Genomic DNA, 24212 nt, shown 5'->3' on the forward strand with positions numbered 1-24212 from the left:
ACATCAGTTTTTCCCTTTTGTGTGTGTAATTTTCCAGGAAGACTCAGTGGTCTCTGTCAGATGAACAAAATCTTTTTCCAAAGTTGTGGTGATAGAAAACTCTCTGTGGGATTTTATTTATTCCAGTCAGTGTCTGTACTAGTAATTTTTGTTCACTTAATCTCTTACGCTTTTTTCCTTAAGGCTTCTTCCAAGATCTATAATAGAATTTCTCTGTTTTGTGAATCTCCGTAAAATGAAATTCTATGAATGAAGCCTTAATTTGACTCTTGGTAATTAATTTTTAGTTCCATTCATTTGTATTAAAGTGAAAAGTGAAGTTGCTCAGTCGTGTCCGACTCTTTGTGACCCAGTGGACTGTAGTCTACCAGGCTCCTCTGTTCATAGGATTCTCTAGGCAAGAATACTGGAGAGAGTTGCCACTACATAGCTTTTAAAATATTACCTTTGCTTTCTCTTTTGAAAACACATCTTGAATTTTAATTTTTTGGACAGCCTCCAGTGGGTGGGCCAGTATTAGAGCTCAAGACTGATAACATGAGTGTATAATTTATTAATGGGTTAGGATATAATTACTTAGCTATTGTTTATGTCCCATGTGAAGAGAAAAAGAAGTGAAAAGCATTGTTTATGAGCTATATAAAAATCTTATGGGTTTCCCCTAGAAAAAGCAAGAAATTAAATATCGTTTCAAATATTTTACTTTGTTCGGCTTGGGGTAATACACATTTTGTAGTTTACATTTCTTTTTTTTTACCGTAATATATTTTTACTTGGCTTCTTTAGGATGCAGTAAGAAGTTTTTCTTTAGGATGCAGTAAGGCAGGAAAAGGGGATGACAGAAGATGATGGTTGGATGGCATCACTGACTTGATGGACATGAGTTTGAGCAAGCTCCGAGAGTTGGTGCTGGACAGTGAAGCCTGGTGTGCTTCAGTCCCTGGGGTCACAAAGAGTCGAACACTACTGAGTGACTGCTTTGAATTGAATTGATTGAAGAAGTTTTTATAGGAGTTTCTCTTGGTACCTGAGGAGAGAAATATTCATCTTTGTCCAGCTGCTGCTGCTGCTAAGTCGCTTCAGTCATGTCCTACTCTGTGCAACCCCATAGACAGCAGCCCACCAGGCTCCGCCGTCCCTGGGATTCTCTAGGCAAGAACACTGGAGTGGGTTGCCATTTCCTTCTCCAGTGCGTGAAAGTGAAGTCACTCAGTTGTGTCCGACTCTTTGTGAACCCATGGACTGCAGCCTACCAGGCTCCTCTGTCCATGGGATTTTCCAGGCAAGAGTACTGGAGTGGGTTGCCATTGCCTTCTCTGCCTTTGTCCAACTACTCCATGTCATTTATCTCCAGTGGCTTAACTTCCCAACTTCTGGGTTCACTTGTGACACTTAAAAATTAAATACATTGGATCTAATAAATGGCATTTTGAATATAGGTTAGAGATAAATTATTATAAATTATCTTGAAGTCACATTTTAAACTATTTATTCCCAAGTTTTTATCTCTGTTTAAAGTCTTAAACATTTATTTTAAAGAAGAATGATGGTTCCTTTGTGAGTATACAAATTTTTTTTCTTCATGTTTTGTAAAAAGTGTATAATTTTTGGCATTATTTTCACCATACTCCTTAATTTGTTTCTACCTTGAAGTAATAAAAGCACCTAATAAAATATGCTTTTTACGAGATCTCTCTAAAAAATATTCTTTGATCTTCTCAGGACAATCAAATAGAAAAGCTCAAAGTTCTATTGCTGTGGGAAAGGATGAAAAAGGAGAAGCTACACAGCTCCAACTCTTCACCACAGTTATCTTACTTCTTCATCTGACTGTCATTATTCCCTGAAACTTAAAATATTGGATGATTGAAAACTGGGTTCAGTGATGACAAAGGGAAATCTGAGTGTCAAACCAAGACCACCTTAATTATGATTTTCTTCCCTTGACTTAAAGATAACCTGTTCAGTTTCCAAAACTTGAAATATTTAGATATAAATAAACTTCACCCACTTTTCATGTCATTCCTTCCCCTCTGCATCTCTCTAAGAAATGCAGCAAAACCTTGTGTAATGTAGTCTTTCACTGTTAGCTGCACTTTTTAGTACTAGCTCATTTGCTAAAAGGAGAAAATATAAGAGTTTTTATTTTTATTAACTTTGCTACTACTTCTATGTGACTGTATGTGAGATAGAATTCTTTAGTAAATTTTGAAAGTTGATGATAAACTAAATCTGTCAATAATACTTAATGGTTTGGATTGTCATTACTTCCATAATATCCTTCCTACAAATTGGGCTTTAGATTAAACATGTTTAGCGTTGTTTTAGAGGTTACTGCAAACATAGGGATTTTCTTATTAGTTACCTCAGTGTAGATTTGTTACCTCTGTTCTGTTTTCATTTTTAAAGCAAAAGATGGTATGGTTACAAGGAAAATAGAAAACCTTCAGGATTCTTAGCTCCTTATCCTAATGCTGAAGTAGAGCCTTTTATTTCAAGTTTATAATTCCAGTTACTCAGATAATAATGATTATGCTTATGGTTCTTTCTTCCTCCTAGGTTCGTCTTCTGGATGTCTAAATGCCTTGGCTCAGCAGGGTGTCATAGATGTTTATGTCAGCCAGCTGGGGAAAGTGGAATTGAAAGTCCATAAAGGTTAGCCAAGTGCAATGTTTTATTTTGACATATGATATTAAGAAGATTTTATGTAACATTCAGGAAACAGAATGGTCAAATTATCTTATCCACACTGACAGAGATTTCAATAAAATTTTTCTGTGTTAGAACCTGATTTAAAGACTGGAATACTGGCCCTCAACACCAATGATCTTTGAAACTTTTGGAATAGATGGCCATGAAGACTATCTTTTTTTTTTTTTTTTGTATTACAAACAAAAATGTTGTAAACATTGACTGTTATTTTGGAATTTTTCAGTTTAATGTCTGAAATAAATACTCTTTGGAGGGAAAGAGTTCTCATACATTCTTTTGGTAGCTTTCCTGCTCCCTTGTAAGAGGACTTTCTCAGGCCATTATGCTAGAATAATACTTTTGAAGGTATGATCCTGAAATAAACGTGTCACCAAGAAGGTCCTCTAAAGTGATTATTAACTAAGTCTCTTGCAGCAAGGATCCCCAACCCCTGGGCCATGGACCAGTAGTGGTCCCTGGTCTGTTAGGAACTGGGCTGCACAGCAGGAGGTAAGCAAAAGACCAGTGAGCAAAACTTTATCTCTATTTACAGTCTCTCCCCATCCCTTGTGTTTTGGCCTCATCTCAGGAAAACAAGCTCAGGGCTCCCACTGATTCTGCATTATGATGAGCTGTATAATTATTTCATTATATATCACAATGTCATAGTAATAGAAATAAAGTACACAATAAAAGTAATGTACTTGAATCATCCTGAAACACCACCCTCTCTAACCCCAGTCTGTGGAAAATTTGTCTTCCACAAAATCTCTCCTAGTGCCGAAAAGGTTGGGGACTGTTGTAGTATCAGACTTATGATGTGTCTCTTTGTGTAATCTTATTTCTAATATAAATAGCTTATTCTAAGAGTTCAAGTCTTTCATGAAAAATTATATACTTTTTAATCACCTGAAGGCTGAATATGCAAGTCTTTGCATGCATGCATGCACATAGATGTACACATGCATGGTGATAAGTGACTTGGGTACTTGAAGTAGCTTGGCTATAGGGGCTTAGGTAATCTGGATTCGGAAAGTTAAGAACCATACCTCTATATAAAATTTTTTTAAGAGAAAATCTGGAAGCTCTTGCATATAGGCCAGAACATGGCTATGTTTATAACAAGGAAAAAAACCTCCATAGAGACCAGTTGTTCCTGTTAGTAATTTCTTTGTCATGTTGGTTTAGTACTTTTTTTGTTCAATGAGGCTCTCAGTATCAAAATAAAACTACAAGCATGAACATGTGAAACTGAAGTTACTGCTGATAGACAAGTATTATTTGATTTCTTAAGATCACATTTTTTTCCTTTTAAATAAGATAATATTATGTTCTCACTAAATTTCTAAGAGCTTCAATAATACTGTTTAGGATATTTTGTAAATGTAAAAAAAATTGATATAATCGCATTCTTGTATTGTGAAGACCCAAGGAGAAAAACCATTACTACATTTAATGTTACTAGTAACAGAGTAAAAACATAGTTTTAGATAGCTCTTACATGAAAATCATTTACTATTTTGTATGAATGGGAAAAAAAGTAAAAGCAAACAAAAAGCATTGTTAATCTTCGTCCATTTGAAGTATTTTTAACTATTATTTGGATTGTTTTTCCAGTAACTTACTGAAATAGCACATGATATTGCAAGATTTGATTGAAATTACAATTTTATGTTTTCTCCTATTGGGACCATGATACTGGCAGGAGTGTAAAGATAACTGGAAACAAAGTTTGCTATCTTAATTCAGGTCTCTTAATTCTCACTAGACTTGGGAGCACTAACTTTCTGGAGTGATGGAAAGTTTTCACAATTCTGTTGCTTACTAGTTAGTAAAGACATCTGGAATCCTTTCCAACTCTGCCACTGTCTTGCTGAAGGGTTTAAGAGCCAGCCACTTGAGTCTCCTCCACTGTCCTTTCGGCCCCTGTAGTCATTTTGCCAAGTGAAAAAAACTGTCACAATGCTTATTTCCTCTCTTCCTATGAAAGTTAACATGGTGACCTTATGAATTCATTTGAAAAGGCTGTGTTTAGGCTTGAGAGTCAGAGTCGCATCTGAGTACTGACTTTTCCACTTAAAATTTTTCCTTGATAAAGCCTTTAATCTTAACCATATAATATCCCTTCAATAAATGATGCTATTATTAGTATTCACTTTTTAATTTTTAAAAAATGGTATTGATGTCAGTAGCCATGAAGCAGTTTTTGAAGTGAAAAGAGGTTGAAGATATAAATAGGTGCTGCCCTTTCTAAAGAAGATAGTGTTAGAGATGGCACTTTGGGTAGAGCTTTCAAAAATCGTGAGCCTTCATTCACAGATAGGAATGGAATTTTGATAGTGATAGTTTTTGTTCTTTAAGGGTGTGGAGAGAAAAGGATAGAACTCTTGGCATCATTTAACATTTTTAAGACTCCCACAAATTTACAGTCCCTTTATTTAAGAACAGAAAAAAATGTTTTTAAAATTATCACATTTGATGTATTTAAAGTTTTAAAACCTTTAGAAAAGGTTTTTAAAATCCATTATTTTCTACATTTTAAAGTATACTTGGTAGAAGAACATGTATCTTCTATTTATCGTGACATTTTCCTAGTTTGCTTTTATTTTGAGTTTTCCTAAAGCCCTCATAATATGTTTTTATGGGCAGCTCGTATTTAAGTAGCTGACACTGAAATTCTGAAAAGCAACTTGTTTTTTAAATAAGATAAACCAACTATAGTAATGTGCTTTGTTCTCCCCTTACGAGGAGTAAATGCTAAAGTCCATCAGTTTTAACTCCAGATTTCCAGCTCCCATTAGAAACGCTAAAAAGATACAGAATTACTTAGGGAAACGTAAGCTGATGTTAACCAAACTGGAAAGCACACAGTGACCCATAAACAAAAGCCTTCTAGAAGCAGTCTTTACAGCATTCACAATAGTTGTCATCCTGACCTTCTTTGTGGACAGAGATGAGGTTACTGTTTTATGGGAAGGGCCTCTTATTTATTTGATATGTAAGAAATGGAGGAAAAAACCTCTTGAAACGAGAATGTACTGGTAAATTTTCACTGCAGTCCATGTAGTTGTTTTGAAAAATGACTCCTCCTTAACAGGTGTTTGTTGTTTTGGTAAGATTGTAGTAGAAATAAAGTTGAGTGTCTTGCTTCAGGTACACCAAAAAAAAGTCTGTAATCCATTAAAAGAAACATTAGCGAGTTGAAATCTAAATATTCCTTTTTAAATTTTTGTTATTGACCCTCCCCTCCCCCACAAACAAGGTACTACTGAAAGCATAAGAGCTCAGGGTTCTAGTTATGTTATAGTGATCAGTGAGATCACAGTCTGGTAATACAATGAGGTAGCAGTGTATGAAATACCCCAATTATAAAGAGCACTGGTTTGTTGTCATTGTAGTGGATCTTGATTCTAGCAATAGCTGTCGTGGAAACTTAAGCAAGTTCTTACCTGTAAAATTGGGATTACAATAATACCTCATAAAGTTGAGAGGGAAATTAAAAGATAGCGTAATGAAGGTGTCTGGCTCTTAGTAAATGCGCACTTAATGGTAAATTCTGTCTATAAGCTGCATGTCTATTAAACTCACTTTTCTGGTATTGGACAAGCTGACTAAGACTGTTGGCAAAAGAAGAAATAGTAGTTCATGATGGCCTAGTGGCTCATATTCTTGACAAAAGATACTGTGATTGCCTTGGGAATAAGATATATTGACCACCTGAGAGTGAGGAAAAGGTATTACTATTTAAATCAAATATACTGATGAGTAAAGACAGACTATTGGGAGCAATGCTACTCTTTAAATAATTTTTATAATAGTCTCCAGTACTTTTTATTTCTTTGCATTAAATAAGCTCTCCTTTAAATTTATCACAGGCTCTATTCTTGTCAAGGTTGCATCTTCTCTTCAAGCTTATTTACAGTTATCAGGGAAAGAGATTGATGTGAACTCAGATGTCCATGTTGAAGAAATGCATGAAGCTCATAGAGATGATGGTGTGATAATTACTGGTAAGGAGATTGCGTTTTGCTATGTAAGATGAATAGTCATTGTCTATCTATAAGTAGAAATATGCTATTCTTAACTGCAGCTTTAATCTTTATTCTTTTCTGTTGTCACAAAGTGATGTTTGACACATTTTTCTTCTAGCTGCTTATCAGTAATACAGTTGCAGGCATTTAGTCCTGTCTTTGGATAAAATAGATTTTTAAAACTTTCCTATCAAAGAGATTTCATTTATACATTCACCATCAATATAAATTTGAGTTGCTTCTACCTCTTGGCTACTGTGAATAATGTTGTCATGAACATGAGTGTGCAAACTTAGCCTTTAAAAGGAAGGCAATCTTGTTATATGCTTACAACATCAGTGCCCCTTGAGGACACTACAGTAAGTGAAATAAGCCAGTCACAGAAAGACAAATAATGTCTGATTACATTTATATGGGATATGTAAAGAATCAAAATAGAGAGAGAGGAAAATGGGGAGTTGTTCAACAGGTATAAAGTTTCAGTTTTGAAAGATGAAAAAGTTCTGGAGATCTATTGCACAACAATGTGAATATACTTAACACTACTAAATTATAGATTTTAAAATAGTTAAAATGATTGTAATTTGATAAAATGATTGATTTTTTATTATAATAAAAAACAATAAAATGGTAAATTTTATTTTCTGTGTTTTTTACTATAATCAAAAAAAAATTTTTTTTTCTGACATAGTTGCTTTCTAATTCTTGGTCTTAAAAATCAAATACAGTTGACCCTTGAATAACAGGGAAATTGTGGTCATTGGTCCCCCACCCCAGTGCAAAGTCAAAATTCCACCTGTAACTTTTCAGTCAGTCCTCCATGTTAGTGGTTCCACATCTGTAGATTCAACAAACTGCAGATCATGTAGTAATGTCATATGTATTATTTTTAAAAAATCTGTGTGTAAGTGGATTCACATAGTTCAAACTTGTGTTCTTCAGTTTGAACTGTAAACACATATATCATATTGTAAGATATGAAGTTGCTGCTGCTGAGTCGCTTCAGTCGTGTCCGACTGCACGACCCCATAGATGGGAGCCCACCAGGCTCCCCCATCCCTGGGATTCTCCAAGCAAGAACACTAGAGTGGGTTGCCATTTCCTTCTCCAGTGCATGAAAGTGAAAAGTGAAAGTAAAGTTGCTCAGTCGTGTCCGACTCAGCAACCGCATGGACTGCAGCCTACCAGGCCCTTTGTCCATGGGATTTTCCAGGCAAGAGTACTGGAGTGGGGTGCCATTGCCTTCTCCGAAGATATGAAGTTAACTTTGTATAATTGTAATAAATAAATAGGAGTTTGGTGTGGTATTATGCACATTGTAAACTTGATCTTTTAGTTTGACAAATTCTTAATTCCAAAAATGTGTAGTTTTTCCACATTTTTTTAAATTACCTTTGGCTATACTGATAGTTGATACTACTTCAAAAAATATTTATGATGTGGATAATACATTTATGTAGTAAAAAAGGAATCAGTGATGCTGGTGAACGTCTCCTTTACGTCTTACTAGAGTGTAATTGAGAAAGACATTGAAATCACCATGAGGTTTTGATATAATTTTATATATATATATATATATATATATATATATATATATGCAAGGTGGTTTTACATTGCTGGTCTCTTAATTTCAAATGTGTTTCCAATATCCTGCATTTGCACTCTCCTCACGGTTGCTGGTTTTGATATCATATTTGTGTGTGAATGATTCCCTGTCTTTTTTTTTTTTTTTTAATTTTTATTATTATTATTTTTTTTTTCCAGTGGGTTTTGTCATACATTGATATGAATCAGCCATGGATTTACATGTATTCCCAATCCCGATCCCCCCTCCCACCTCCCTCTCCACCCGATTCCTCTGGGTCTTCCCAGTGCACCAGGCCGGAGCACTTGTCCCTGTCTTTATTTTATGTTTGTCTTTATTGGTGAGCTTTCCTATTTGTAATTTGTTTCTAACTGTGGCCTTTTCTTTTCCACGTAAAGAAGTTCCTTCAGCATTTGTTTCAAAGCTGACCTGGCGGTGCTACGTTCTCTTAACTTTTGCTTGTCTATAAAGCTTTTGATTTCTTCGTGAAATCTGAATGAGAGCCCTGCTAGGTAGAGTATTCTTTGTTGTGGGTTTTTCCGCTTTCATCACTTTAGATGTATCATGGCACTCCCTTCTGACCTGCCAAGTTTCTGCTGAAAAAATCAGCTGATAACCATATGAGGGTTCTCTTATATGTTATTTGTTGCTTTTCTCTTGTTGTTTTTAATATTTTCTCTTCAATTTTTGTTAGCTTGATTAATATGTGTCTCAGTATGTTCTTCCTGGGATTAATCCTGTAATGGACTCTTTGCACTTCTTGGACTTGAGTGTTTCCTTTCCCTTGTTAGAGAAATTCTAAACTATTATCTCTTCAAATATTTTTCCTCCCTTTCTCTCTCTCTTCTCCTTCTGGGACCCTTATAGTGTGAATGTTGGTGCATTTAACATTGTCCCAGAGATCTCTGAGTTTATCTTTATTTCTTTTCATTCTTTTTTCTCTATTCTGTTCCATAGCAGTGATTTCCACCAATCTGTCTTCCAACTCACTTACTCTTCTTCTGCCTCATTTGTTCTGCTTTGATTCCTTCTAGTATATTTTTCGTTTCAGTTATTGTATTGTTCATTTCCATTCTTTAAGGCTTCAAGTTCTTTATTAACCATTTCTTGTATCCTCTCAGTCTGTGTGCCACTCATTTTCAGAGATCTTGGACCATCTTTACTATCATTTCTGTCAATTCTTTTTCAGGTAGTTTGCCTATCTCCACTTCACTTAGTTGTTTTTCTGTAGGTTTATCTTGTTCCTTCACCTGGGACATATTTTGCTGCTATCTCATTTTGTCTAACTTTCCATATTTGTGGTTTGTTTTTCTCAGGATGGTAGTTCTTCTTGGTTCTAGTATCTGCATCCTGGGAGGTGAAGTTGGCTTAAGGTCTTGGGCAGGCTTCCTGGTGGGTGGAACTGGTGCCTGCCCACTGGTGGGTGGAGTTGGAACTTGTCACTCTGGTGGGCAGGGCCCTGTCAAGGAGTGTATTTATAGGCAGCTCTTGGCTCAGGACCAAGAAACTGAGAAGAAATGGAGTAGCCCTCATGGTCAACAAAAGAGTCCAAAATGCAGTACTTGGATTCAATCTCAAAAAGACAGAATGATCTCTGTTTGTTTCCAAGGCAAACTGTTACAATATCACAGTAGTCTAAGTCTATGCCCCAACCAGTAATGCTGAAGAAGTTGAAGTTGAACAGTTCTATGAAGACCTCCAAGACCTTATAGAATTAACACCCAAAATAGATGTCATTTACATTATAGGGGACTGGAATGCAAAAAGAGGAAGTCAAGAGCTACCTGGAGTAACAGGCAAATTTGGCCTTGGAGTACAAAATGAAGCAGGGAAAAGGCTAATAGAGCTTTGCCAAGAAAATGCCCTGGTCATAGCAAATACCCTCTTCCAACAACACAAGAGAAGGCTCTACACATGGACAACAAAGATGATCTACACTGAGACAAGATTGATTATATTCTTTGCAGCCAAAGGTAGAGAAGCTCTATACAGTCAGCAAAAACAAGACTGGGAGCTGACTGTAGCTCAGATCATGAAACTCCTTATTGCCAAACTCAGACTTAAATTGAAGAAAGAAAGTAGGGAAAACCACTAGACCATGAAGGTATGACCTAAATCAAATCCCTTATGATTATACAGTGGAGGTGAGAAATAGATTTAAGGGACTAGATCTGATAGACAGAGTGCCTGATGAACTATGGACGTAGTTCCGTGACATTGTGGAGGAGACAGGGATCAAGACCATTCCCATGAAAAAAGAAATGCAAAAAAGCAAAATGGCTGTCTGAGGAGGCCTTACAATTAGCTCTGAATAGAAGAGAAGCGAAAGGCAAAGGAGAAAAGGAAAGATAAACACATTTGAATGCAGAGTTCCAAAGAATAGCAAGGAGAGATAAGAAAGCCTTCCTCCGGGATCAACACAAAGAAATAGAGGAAAATAATAGAAGGGAAGGACTAGAGATCTCTTCCGGAGAAGGCAATGGCAACCCACTCCAGTACTGTTGCCTGGAAAATCCCATGGACGAAGGAGCCTCATAGGCTGCAGTACATGGGGCCGCTACAAGTCAGACACGACTGAACGACTTCACTTTCACTTTTCACTTGCACGCATTGGAGAAGGAAATGGCAACCCACTCCAGTGTTCTTGCTTGGAGAATCCCAGGAATGGGGAAGCCTGGTGGGCTTCCGTCTATGGGGTTGCACAGAGTCAGACACGACTGAAGCGACTTAGCAGCAGCAGCAGAGATCTCTTCAAGAAAATTACAGAAACCAAGGGAACATTTCATGCAAAGATGAGCACAATAAAGGACAGAAATGGTATGGACCTAACAGAAGCAGAAGATATTAAGAGGTGGCAAGAATACACAGAAGAACTATACAAAAAAGATCTTCATGACCCAAATAACCATAATGGTATGATCACTCACCTAGAGCCAGACATCCTGGAATGCAAAGTCAAGTGGGCCTTAGAAAGCATCATTATGAACAAAGCTAGTAGAGGTGATGGAATTCCAATTGAGCTAATTAAAATCCTAAAAGATGATGCCCTGAAAGTGCTGCACTCAATATGCCGTCAAATCTGGAAAACTCAGCAGTGGCCACAGGACTGGAAAAGGTCAGTTTTCATTCCAGTCCCAAAGAAAGGCAATGCCAAAAAATGTTCAAACTACTGCACAATTGCACTCATCTCACACGCTGGCAAAATAATGCTCAAAATCCTCCAAGCCAGACTTTAACAGTATGTGAACCGTGAACTTCCAGAGGTTCAACCTAGATTTAGAAAGTAAGGCAGAGAAACCAGAGATCAAATAGCCAACATCCGCTAGATCATTGAGAAAGCAAGAGAGTTCCGAAAAACATCTGCTTTATCGACTATGCCAAAGCCTTTGATTGTGTGGATCACAACAGACTGTGGAAAATTCTTAAAGGGATGGGAATACCAGACCACCTGACCTGCCTCCTGAGAAATCTGTATACAGGTCAAGAAGTGACAGTTAGAATTGGACGTGGAACAACAGACTAGTTCCAAATTTGAAAAGGAGTACATTGTATATTGTCACCCTGTATATTGTATGTTGTCACCCTGCTTATTGAACTTCTATGTAGAATACATCATGCGAAATGCTGGGCTGGATGAAGCACAAGCTAGAATCAGGATTACCAGAAATATCAATAACCTCAGATATGCAGGTGACACCACCCTTATTGCAGAAAGTGAAGAACTGAAGAGCCTCTTGATGAAAGTGAAGGAGGAGAGTGAAAAAGTTGGCTTAAAACAGAACATTAAGAAAACAAAGGTCATGGCATCCAGTCCCATCACTTCAGGGCAAATATATGGGGAAACAGTGGAAACGGTGGCAGACTTTATTTTTTTGTGCTCCAAAATCACTGCAGATGGTGACTGCAGCCATGAAATTAAAAGACCCTTGCTCCTTGGAAGAAGAGTTATGACCAACCTCGACAGCATAATAAAAAGCAGAGACATTACTTTGCCAACAAAGGTCCATCTGGTCAAACTATGGTTTTTCCAGTAGTCATGTATGGATGTGAGAGTTGGACTATAAAGAAAGCTGAGCACCAGAGAATTGATGCTTTTGAACTGTGGTGTTGGAGAAGAGTCTTGAGAGTCCCTTGGAGTGCAAGGAGATCAAACCAGTCAATCATAAAGGAAATCAGTCCTGAATATTCATTGGAAAGGCTGATTCTAAATCTAAAGCTCCAATACTTTGGCTACGTGATGTGAAGAACCGACTCATTGGAAAGGACCCTGATGCTGGACTGGGCAACATTGAAAACAGGAGGAGTAGGGGATGACAGAGGATGAGATGGTTGGATGGCATCACCAACTTGATGGACATGAGTTTGAGTAAACTCCGGGAGTTGGTGATGGACAGGCAAGCCTGGTGTGCTGCAGTTCATGGGGTCACAAAGAGTCTGACACGACTGAGGGACTGAACTGAACCTAACTAAACTGGCTCAGGACAACTTTATGCAGCCTGTCTGCTGATGGGTATGGCTGTTTCTCTAGCCCCCACCTCACCCCAGCCCCCCTACCCTGCTCCTAACCCCACCATTAGTCATTTGTCCTAAAGCATCCCAGCACTGGAGCCTGCAGGCTTTTTGGTGGGGTTGGGTCTCAGTGTCAAAATGTTGACCTCCGGGAGAGTTCACGCAGATGATGATTGTTCACTGGGGCGTCCGCCACTAATGTCCTTGCCTCCACAGTGAGCCACAGCTGATCCCTGCCTCCACCATAGCCCCTTAAAAATCCACCAGTAGGTCTGGCCTAGGCTTCTATGGAGTCACTGGTTTTTCTTGGGTCCAGTACACATGAAACCTGTGTGCACTCTCTGAGAGTGGTTTCTGTGTTTTCCCAAATCCTGTAGAGCTCCTGTACTGCAGCCCTGCTGGCATTCAAAGCCAAATGCTCTGGGGGCTCCTCCTCTTGTTGGCAGATCTCCAGACTGGGGAGCCTGCTGTGGGGCTCAGAACTCTCACACCTATGGGAGGACCTCTGTAATGTAATTATTTTCCAGTTTGTGGGTCACCCACTCAGCAGGTATGGAATTTGATTATATTGTGAAAGCTCCTCTTATACCATCTTGTTTTAGCTTCTCCATCTTTGGGTATAGAATATTATTTTTGGTAAGTTTGAATCTTTTGTTGATGATCGCTCAGCAGTTAGTTGTGTTTTTGGTGTTTTCATGAGAAGAGGTGAACTCAAGTCCTTCTGCTGCACAATCTTGTCTCTAGCGCAGAGGACACTGAAATGAAAGTGTGTGTATGCATGTATGCTGCAGGCTTACCCATGAGATATTCTTGAGAAAAAGAAAGTATTTGTGGTGGTGGTGGTGGCAATGGGGTGTCTTCTTGAGATCAAGTTTCACAATAATTAACAGCCACTTTATTAAATCTTGGCAGAGTGTACAGATTATTTGGGGGGAGGGAGAATTTTTTTCCTCAAAAGTAAAGGAATTTATTTAATGATAAAAAAATCAAGTTTTGTCTTAGATATTCATTTTATTTATCATAAAAGTTAAAAAGGCAGCCTTAAAATCATAAAATATTAGCAAAAAGTAGCAGTAGTAAAAAATAACACCTGTACAATTTCAGATTAACTCTGTGCTTAGTGGTCAGACTCGGTTACACCGAGAAAACCTGATGAAAATTTTAAGTGTTAAATGTGGTAAGAATCAATTTCTTGTGATATGATATCTTGAATTTGATAAAGAACCAATAGGGTTACCTTTTTTGGCCCTCTTAATGTAAAGTAATAATACAAATTTATTTAATAATGCTCTGAATGATAGCATAATCAAATTATTTTGCATGTTAGAATGTTTGAATTATAAATATTTTTTCACTTTTCATTATGTAACTCATAAAATCATGCATTTCTGAAATTTATATTTAGTTTAAGTTCCTTTTCAAAACCCTATTCTCATCATTTCAGCCTTTAAAAAAAAGACCTCATTATATGCTCTAAGAATACTTAGTAGTCTTGTCATTAGATAAAATCATTATTTGCAGACCTGATATCTTTTATTAAGTTCTTGCCCGTTTCCATTCCACTAAACAGGTACCACTTCAAACTTAATATATGTAAAAACAGATATTATCTTTTACTAGGCTAATTCTTCCTCCTCCTGTAGTCTCTATTTTCCTTTTTTTGGTTAGTCACTCAGCAAACATTTATTGAGTCAGGTGCTGCTAGAAATTAGGAGTGCAAAGATAAGGTAATAAAGCATGGTCTCTCTGACATATGAGAAGCTTATGTCCTAGTGAAGCAAGATAGACAAACCAATGAATATAATAAAGTGGAATAAATGTTGTAATAAAGGTATGTGCGTGGTACCGTGAGAGCATGAAGGTGGCACATCTAAATTATACTAGCATTGTGAATTTGAGGAAGTAAGACAAGTTCAATATAGTCGACTGTAGCGAGTGAGGGGCACAGTGGTATACAAGGAGGCTGGAGAGTTCAAGAAGGATCAGATCATAGAGGGCTAATTTGGCTTTCATAGCAAATGCATTGCAAAGGCACTGCAAGGTTTCAATCTGGAGTTCATATAATAGGATCTGTGTATTAGAAAGATCACTGAACTTCCTAGTGGTCCAGTGGTTAAAATCCACCTAGCAAAGCAGGGGACATGGATTCAAACTGTCGTCTGGGAAGAGACCACATGCTGCGGGGCAGCTAAGTCCATGCATCACAACCAGTGAGTCTGCATGCTGTAGAAGCCGTGCTCAGCAACAAGAGATGCCACCATGATGACAAGCCCATGCACCACAACTAAAGAGTGGCCCCCTCTTGCCACAACTAGAGAAGGGCCTTGCACAGCAATGAAGACCCAGCACAACAGCAATAACAACAGAAAAAGAAAGATTACTGAATGTTGAGTGGAGGAATATTGGAAAGGACAGTGGCAGGTGAAGGAAAAGAAAAGTTAATGATAATTAACAGGTTATCACAGTAATTCAGAAGAAAGAGTTTAGTGGCCTGGACTCCACAATGATCTATTTTAAATCAAACAAGTGAATAAAAAGCCTTAAATAAATTTTGGTTGAAAAACATAGATAGAGGTATACCTCATTTTATTGTACTTTATTGTACTTCACGGATACTGTGTTTTTCACAAATTGAAGTTTTGTCACAATTCTGCATGGAGCTTGTATATTGGTGCCATTTTTTTTCCAGAACATTTGCTTCCTTTGTGTTTCTGTATCTCATTTTGGCAATTCTTGCAGTATTTTAATTTTTTAAAGTTATGATGTGTTTTGGTGATCTGTGATCTTTGATGCTACTGTTAAAATTATTCTGGGACACCATGATGATCCCCCTGTGAGACATTGAACTTAATTGATAAAGGTTCTGTGTCATCTGATTGCTCCACCAATTGGCTGTTCACCCGTCTCTCCCCCTCTCCTCAGATCTCCCTGTTTCCTGAGAGACAACATTATTGAAATAGGGTAGTGAAATAACCCTACAATGGCCTCTAATAAGTGTTCAAGTAAAAGAAAGAGTTCTAAGGAACTCTTAGAATGAAAGGAAGAGTTCTAAGTGTTCAAGTGAAAGGAAGAGTTCAAGTGAAAGGAAGGAACTTCCAAGTGAAAGGAAGAGTCCTAAGTGTTCAGGTGACAGGAGAAGTTGCATCTCTCTCACTTTTAAGTCAAAAGCTAGAAATGATTAAGCTTAATGAGGCGCGCCTGTTGAAGCCAAAATAGGATGTGAACTTGGCCTCTTGCACCAAACAGGTAAACAAGTTATGAATGCAAAGGAAAAGTTCTTGAAGGAAACTAAAAGTGGTACTTCAGTGAACACATGAGTGATTAGAAAGTGAAACAGGCTTATTATTGATACGGTGAAAGTTTTAAAGGTTTGGATAGAAGATCAAACCAGCCACAACATTCCCTAAAGCCAAAACCTAATCCAGAGCAAATTCCTAATTCTCTCCACTTCTACAAAGGCTGAGAAGGATGTGGAAGCTACGAAAGAAAACTTTGAAGTTAACACAGTTTGGTTTAAGGAAAGAAGCCATCTCCATATCATAAAAGTGCAAGGTGAAATAGCAAATGCTAATGTACAAACTGTAGCAAGTTATCCAGAAGATCTAGCTAAGGTAATTAATGAATGTGACTACACTAAACAATAGGTTTTCAATGTAGAAGAAACAGCCTTATATTGGAAGAAAATTCCATCTAGGACTTTCATAGCTAGAGAAGTCAATGTCTGGCTTCAAAGCTTCAGACTTTATTAGGGGCCAGGGCAGCTGGTGACTTAAAGTTGAAGCTAGTGTTCATTTTCCATACCAAAAATCCTATACAGCTTCAGAATTATGCTCAACTATTCTGCAGAAAAGACTAGAGATCTCTTCAAGAAAATTAGAGATACCAAGGAAACATTTCATGCAAAGATGGGCAAAATACAGGGCAGAAACGATATGGACTTAACAGAAGCAGAAGATATTAAGAAGAGGTGGCAAGAATACAAAGAAGAACTATACAAAAAAAGATCTTAATGACCCAGATAACCACGATGGTGTGATCACTTACCTAGAGCCAGACATCCTGGAATGCAAAGTCAAGTGGACCTAAAAAAAATAGAAAAAGCAAGAGAATTCCAGAAAAACATCTACTTCTGCTTCATTGAATATGCTAAAACCTTTGACTATGTGGATCACAACAAACTGGAAAATTCTTCAAGAGATGGGAATACCAGACCACCTTACCTGCCTCCTGAGAAATCTGTATGCAGGTCAAGAAGCAACAGTTAGAACTAGGCATGGAACAGCAGACTGGTTCCAAATCAGGAAAGGAGTACATCAAGGCTGTATTTTGTCACCCTGCTTATTTAATTTCTTTTAGAGTACATCATGCGAAATGCCAGGCTGGATGAAGCACAAGCTGGACTCAAGATTGCTGGGAGAAATATCAATAACCTCAGATATGCAGATAACACCACCCTTATTGCAGAAAGCAAAGAAAAACTAAAGAGCTTCTTGATGAAAGTGAAAGAGGAGAGTGAAAAAGTTGGCTTAAAACTCAACATTCAGAAAACTAAGATCATGGCATCCTGTTCTACCTCTGCATGGCAGATAGATGGGGAAATAATGAAAACAGTGACAGACTTTATTTTGGGGGGCTCCAAAATCAATGCAGATGGTGACTACAGCCATGAAATTAAAAGACACTGCTCCTTGGAAGAAAACTTTGACCAACCTAGACAGCATAATGAAAAGCAGAGACATTACTTGACCAACAAAGGTCCATTTAGTCAAAGCTATGGTTTTTCCAGTTGTCATGTACAGATGTGAGAGTTGACCATAAAGAAAGCTGAGCACCAAAGAATTGATGCTTTTGAACTGTGGTATTGGAGAAGACTCTTGAGAGTCCCTTGGACTGCAGGGAGATCCAGCTAGTCCATCCTAAAGGAAATCAGTCCAGAATATTCACTGGAAGGACTGATGCTGAAGCTGAAGCTCCAGTACTTTGGCCACTTCATGTGAGGAACTGACTCATTGGAAAAGATGCTGGGAAAGATTGAAGGCGGTAGGAAAATGGGATGATAGAGGATGAGATGGTTGGATGGAATCACCAACTTGATGGACATAAGTTTGTGCAAGCTCTGGGAGTTGGTGATGGATAGGGAAACCTGGCGTGCTTCAGTCCATGGTGTCACAGAGTCGGACAGGACTGAGTGACTGAACCTAACTGACTCTGCCTGTACTCTAGAAATGGAATAGTAAATCCCGGGTTTGTTGCTGCACATCTGTTTACAACATAGTTTACTGAATATTTTAAGCTGACTGCTGCTACCTACTGCTCAGGGGAAAAAAAAAAAAAATTCAAAAAATTGCTTCTCAGACAATGCACCTGGCCACCTAAGAGCTGTGATGGAGACATACAATGGTGTTAATATTGTTTTCCTACCTGCTGATACAACATCCAAGTTGATGTGGAGTAAATTCAACTTATAAGTCTTACTATTTAAGAAATAAATTTCATAAGGCTCGAGCTGCCAAAGATAGTGATTCCTCTGATTGATCTGAGCAAAACAACTGAAAACCTTCTGGAATGGATTCACCAGTCTAGATGTCATTAAGAATATTTGATTTCATGGGAAGAGGTCAAACTATCAACATTGAAAAGAGTTTGGAAAAAGTTGAGCCCAACCTTCATGATGACTCTGAGGGGTTCAAGACTTCAGTGGAGGAAGTAACTGCAGATACAGTGGAAGGAAATGCAAAGAAGCTTAAATTGTAAGCAGAGCACAGAAAGATATGACTAAATTACTGCAGTTTCATAATGAAAATATAATGCTTGAGGAATTGCTTCCGTGAATGAGCAAAGAGTGATATTTTTGAGGTGGAATCTAGTCCTGGTGAAGATGCTAGCAGACTGTTGAAATTATAACAAAGGATTTAGAATATCACACAAATTTAATTGATAAAGCAGGAGCAAGATTTGAGAGGATTAGCTCCAATTTTGAAAGTTCTACTGTGGGTAAAATGGTGTCAAACAGTATTGCATGCTATGGAGAAATTGTGAAAGGAGTCAGTCAGTAGAGCAAACTTCATTGTTATTTTATTTTAGGAAAGTGCCATATCCATTCCAGCCTTCACCAACCACCACCCTAATCAGTCAGCAGCCATCATCATCAAGGCAAGACCCAGTACCAGCAAGAAGATTATTAATTGCTAAAGGGTCAAATAATGGACATTTTTTAGCAATATTTTTTACTTTACAATTTACAGACTTTTATTATACTTAAAAGTATATCAAATTTTAAATTATGATTGTAAATGGATGCTATGAGGAAGATGTATGCTTACCTCATTCGTTACTATGAAGCTCCTTAGCCCATTTAATTATTTTTTGTGTTATTATATCTTATACTCTAGCCCCTGTTTCCTAAACCAGGAAGGACCAAATTGCAGAACAAAGTTTATTTTCTGCTCACAGCCCAAGAATCAGATTTCTTTTGGCAAGTGGCACATGATACACTGTGAGATTGGGCCCCAAATGGTTCTGTAGGTTGTCTCTGATATTAGATTAAATCCATAAGAGTGGTAATACAGAGAGATTTCAGATAAATATTTCAGCAGTCTTTTGTAGAGACAGCTGTATGAACAAGTTATTGGGTTTAGAGAAACCTTTATGTTTCATTTTCATTTCAAAACTGGTGCTCAAAAGTCCACAGATCTCATTTATGAACTGGATGTAATAATTTAAGAAGAGGTCTTGAAAATCAAAACAGATTGTTTTTTCTGTAGAGATTTCCAGTCTGAAACCCAATTTTGGAAGTAATGAGCAGCTTTATATGTGAGTAGTTATTATAGGCAGCTGAGCTCAGCTCTTCTGGGCCTTCCTTACAGAGTCTGTGAGGCACAGAAACAGAAATGCCTTCGCTGCTAGGAGGTCTGGATTGTATCTGTAGCATGATTTCTATAAGAAACCATGCCAGTAAACTTTAGTTCCTAGGGCTCAGGCTTCCCACAGGGTTAGCCTGTGTTAGCCTGTAACTTTATTTGATTTCCTGCTCCATGGTATCCCTTGTTGTTGCCATCACTGATAAATAAATGTATGTTGTATAATTCTTAAAGTGATGTATAAATATGTGCTATTCTAAGGTCAAAAGAAATCCTAGAACTCTTAGGCTAAAACATTTACCTACTAAAGAGTTATGCACAAGTGTATTATTTGGGATATATTCTCTAATCCTTTTGAGATCCTTGATTCTAAAGTTTTGTTTTCTAACCAAATATGGTAGGGCTTCCCTGGTATCTCAAATGGTAAAGAATCTGCCTGCACTGTGGGAGACCTCAGTTCAATCCCTGGGTTGGGAAGATTCCCCTGGCATGACAAGGGCATGGCAACCCAGTCCAGTATACTTGCCTGGAGGATCCCCATGGATAGAGGAGCCTGGTGGGCTGCAGTCCACGGGGTCGCAAAGAGTCGGAGACGACTGAGCTACTAAGCATAGCACAGCACGTATATGGTAAATTGGATAGGTGGTAAATAGCTTAGGTTAGATATTTCTTGAAATAAATTGACTTCTCTATTAGGTTTTAAACTGGATTCACCAAGTTAAATTTGAAACCTCCCCACTGTATATCAAGCCATTCTCTAAGACCAGAGGTGCATGTGGTACAAAGTTCTTTTGTCTTAAAAGTGCCTCAATTTAAATGATTAGAGAGTATTAGAAATAAAGTATGTTGTCAGTTAAACAATTGTTTGTTTGACATTGTCTGCATGGTAGGGAGAGTGGTATTAAATATTACTGGTTTCACTTTATTTTAGTCAAACTGTAAATGTAAAGCATGATGAAAGTAAGTTCATTTGGGATCAAAATAAACTACCAAGTCAGAAGAGAGTTCTCAGCTTGTTTGTATGCTGGAAACTTACATATTTAATGGTATTGTGATTTCTATTGGAAAACTAGTTCATTGGTTGGAAAAGAGGTTGAAATGAGACTAAGACCGCAGGATGCCACTTTTAAGAGCTAGAGACAATATTTTCTCTCCAAATAAGAAAAAAAGTTTAGTCTTTTGATATGACTCATAGGAATAACTTTTTTTTTAGAACACACAAGTTTTAGTTTTCTTCCAGTTTATAGCATTTGGAGAAATATTGATTTGTCAGTCATGTAGATGTGCTTCAGGATGACAAGGAAGAAATTTGGTAACATTGAAGAATGCTATAGGTTTATGGCTGGTTGCTTAAAAATACTTTGACAGAGTTAATGTAGAAACTGCCTTCAGATTATTTGTGCTTTTATGGTATTTTGTTTCTCCATTTTATTAAAGTTTAAGATCCTGGGAGTGTAATAGATAGACATCAGCTTTGTTTGTTAAGGTGTACCAAAAAAGGAAGATCAGGTTTTGTTTCTATTCATCCGCAAACTTTACCTGTTAAGGACAGATTGTAAATGTTAGATTTTTCAGGCTACATATGGTTTCTGTTGTGTATTCTCTTCTGTTTTTTATAACCCTTTAAAAATGTAGAAGTCATTCTTAGCGCTTAGGCTATAAAAATGGGCCTCAGGCCAGATTTGGCCTGTAGGCCATAATTTGCTGACTCTAGACTAGAGATCAAAGTGCAGACCCCAGTCTTAGAGCATGTGAACTCTGTGTGTGATGCTTAGGTTTGTTTCTTTTTAAATTGTTTTTGTTTTCATGTTTATTTTGGTCATTCAAGAAAGACTGAACTGTAGCCAAATCTTACCCTGAGGAAACTCTCCCCAGTAATGAAGAAAAAAAGATTTGTGCACATAGAAGTATAATAATGTAAAATTTAAGAAACAGTACAGCCATAGAAAATTTAAGATAGCAAGTAAAAACACAAAAACATGTTCAATATCACTAGTCAGTCATGAGATATGAATTAAAATATGAATTAAAACCAGAATGAGATGTTACTACATACCTATTAGCATGGCCAAAATAAGAAATACTGATAATATCAAATACTGGCAAGGATGTGGAGAGATTGGGTCTCTACTGCATTGCTGTTGGGTGTGTAAAATAATATAGCCACTGAATTAAGTCTGGCATTTTGTTAAAAAAAAAAAAGAAAGAAAACTAAGTGTGAAACTACCATATGATCCATATGACATTCCTGGGCTTTTACCTTGGAGAAATGAAGCTTGCTGTTTCACGTAAAAACCTGTACACAAGTATTCATAGCTTTATTTGCAATAGCCCAAAACTTGAAATGACTAAAATATACTTCTACCAGTAAATTGTCACACACACTGTGTGATATGTCCATACAATGGAGTACTGTTCAATAATGAAAGAGAACGATCTATTAATACAACTTTGCTAGAACCTGAAGGCATTATGCTGAGTGAAAATAGCCAGACTAAAATTGAATTTCTAGAAATGAAAGCTGCATTATCTGAGATGAGAAATACAGTTGGTGGAATTAGACACAGAATAATATTTCTTGGGCAAAACTGATTAGTTGTATACTTGCTCAAAGCCTAGTCTACTGTTGACTTTGTCATTTTCCATGATAATTGAGAGAAAATACGATGATGGGGCAGCATTAAAACTAGCTCAGAAATACTTTCTTGTTGAAATTTGTTAAGATGTCCTGGGTTGCACTTTTGTCAAGGGAAGCCTGTATGTAAACAGTTTTAAGAATGTTGACAACATTAAAATATTTGGTTATGTGCTTGTGTTTGGTATTAGAGCTTTTGTTTGTGAAATACATAAAATAATAAGATTTCAAAGTAATTATTTTCATGCTTTTTCTTAAGTGTAAAATTTATTTTCCTAGCCAGCTGGTGAGCTTCTTGAGGATTTTAGCATGTCTCTTTACATTGTTTAAACTTCCCTAAGATACTTAGCATGGTGCTTCCCACTTTGGGCGGTCATTAGTGTTTATAATGTAAAAGAGGGAATCTTCCAACTGTGATGCACTGAAATTTAATTGGTTCCTAATAAGACAGCACCAGAATTATCCCTCTGAACCCAATGTAAGTAAACAAAGTCAGTTACAGGGTTTGGAGTGGGGAGTGGTGGGGTGGGTAGCAGGAAGAAGCTCACTTTAGCGAAGATGCTTAAGCCTATTTTTAAACAAGAGACAGAAATATTGCCAGTTACTCCTTACAGCCCTATCTTTGTCCATGGCTAGTGCTGATTAGATCAGGTTCATTTTGGGTTAAATAATGTGTAACACCTCTCAATTAGGTATTTGGAAATCAATCAATCATGTAAATGTACAACTTCAATATTTATATACTTGGGTAAATTTGAACATGGCAGATTTTGAGAGCAAATGCATAAGTTTAAAAACATCCTGAGAATAAACTTTTTTCCCAATTAGTGGAAGCCAAGCCACATGGGGATAGAGTAGTCATTTCCCATTTCCTGGTCAAAAAATATTGCTTGATTTTCATTGGCAAAGGGAATTAAAAAAGGAACAAGGTTTCTGTAACCCCAAGTTCCAATCCATGTTACAAGATTTTTGTAGGAAGGAATTTATAAACTTTATAAATTAGAATTAGAGTCTCCACAGATTCAACCCAAAGTTCAGAGCTTTTAGTGAATTACTTATTGGCAAGAGAAAGCTCTTTTCCAGCAAGCTAAATGGAACTTTATAAACTATCTTGCTTGTGGTATTTTTCATAAGCTAAAATCACTTGTGTGTTCAGTTTGTTAGTAGTAATAGCACTGTGCATGGTCTCTATTGCTGCAGGAATAGAGGAAATAGGTAGATTGGGCTTCTCTTTCCATAAGCAAGCAACTCGTGATTGGGGAGGTAGCTCCCCAATCATGAGTTGCTTGCTTATGGAAAGGTGGAGAAGGGGGCGACAGACAACGAGACGGTCGGATGGCATCACTGACTCAATGGGCATGAGTTTGAACAAACTCCAGGAGATGGTGAAGAACAGGGGAGAACGGGCATGCTGCAGTCCATGGGGTCACAAAGAGTCAGACACGACTGAGCGACTGAACAACAAAAGATCTTAGGTATTTGGGAAACCCTTACTATTTTTGACACTTTACTATTGTTGCTAAAATGTGTAAAAAAATAATAGTTCTAATTATTCCTGGTTGTTTTAACAACTGGTATTCAGAATTACCAAAGAGTTCATGCTTTTGTACTGTGGTGTTGGAGAAGACTCTTGAAAGTCCCTTGGACTGCAAGGAGATCAAATCAGTCAATCCTAAAGGAAATCAGTCCTGAATATTCATTGGAAAAACAGATGTTGAAGCTGAAGCTCCAATACTTTGGCCACCTAATGTGAAGAAGTGACTCACTGGAAAATACCCTGATGCTGGGCAAGATTGAAGGCAGGAGGAGAAGGGGACGACAGAGGATGAGATGGTTGGATGGCATCACCAACTCAAGGACATGAGTTTGAGCAACCTCCGGGAGATGGTGATGGATAGGGA

The 24212-nt window shown here is 37.5% G+C and overlaps 1 protein-coding gene across 1 annotated transcript in view; it reads left to right on the forward strand.

Annotated features, from left to right (window-relative positions):
• Nucleotides 1–24212, forward strand: part of FAM185A (family with sequence similarity 185 member A) — a 69766-nt gene that overhangs the window by 37824 nt on the left and 7730 nt on the right. The window contains exons 6-7 of the mRNA XM_061165173.1: nucleotides 2560–2655; nucleotides 6567–6701. Coding sequence (XP_061021156.1) covers nucleotides 2560–2655; nucleotides 6567–6701 — 231 coding nt within the window. The remainder of the gene's footprint in view (nucleotides 1–2559; nucleotides 2656–6566; nucleotides 6702–24212) is intronic.

The sequence above is a fragment of the Dama dama genome, chromosome 18 (genome assembly GCF_033118175.1).
Source record: "Dama dama isolate Ldn47 chromosome 18, ASM3311817v1, whole genome shotgun sequence".
In the NCBI taxonomy this organism is placed as follows: Eukaryota; Metazoa; Chordata; class Mammalia; order Artiodactyla; family Cervidae; genus Dama; species Dama dama.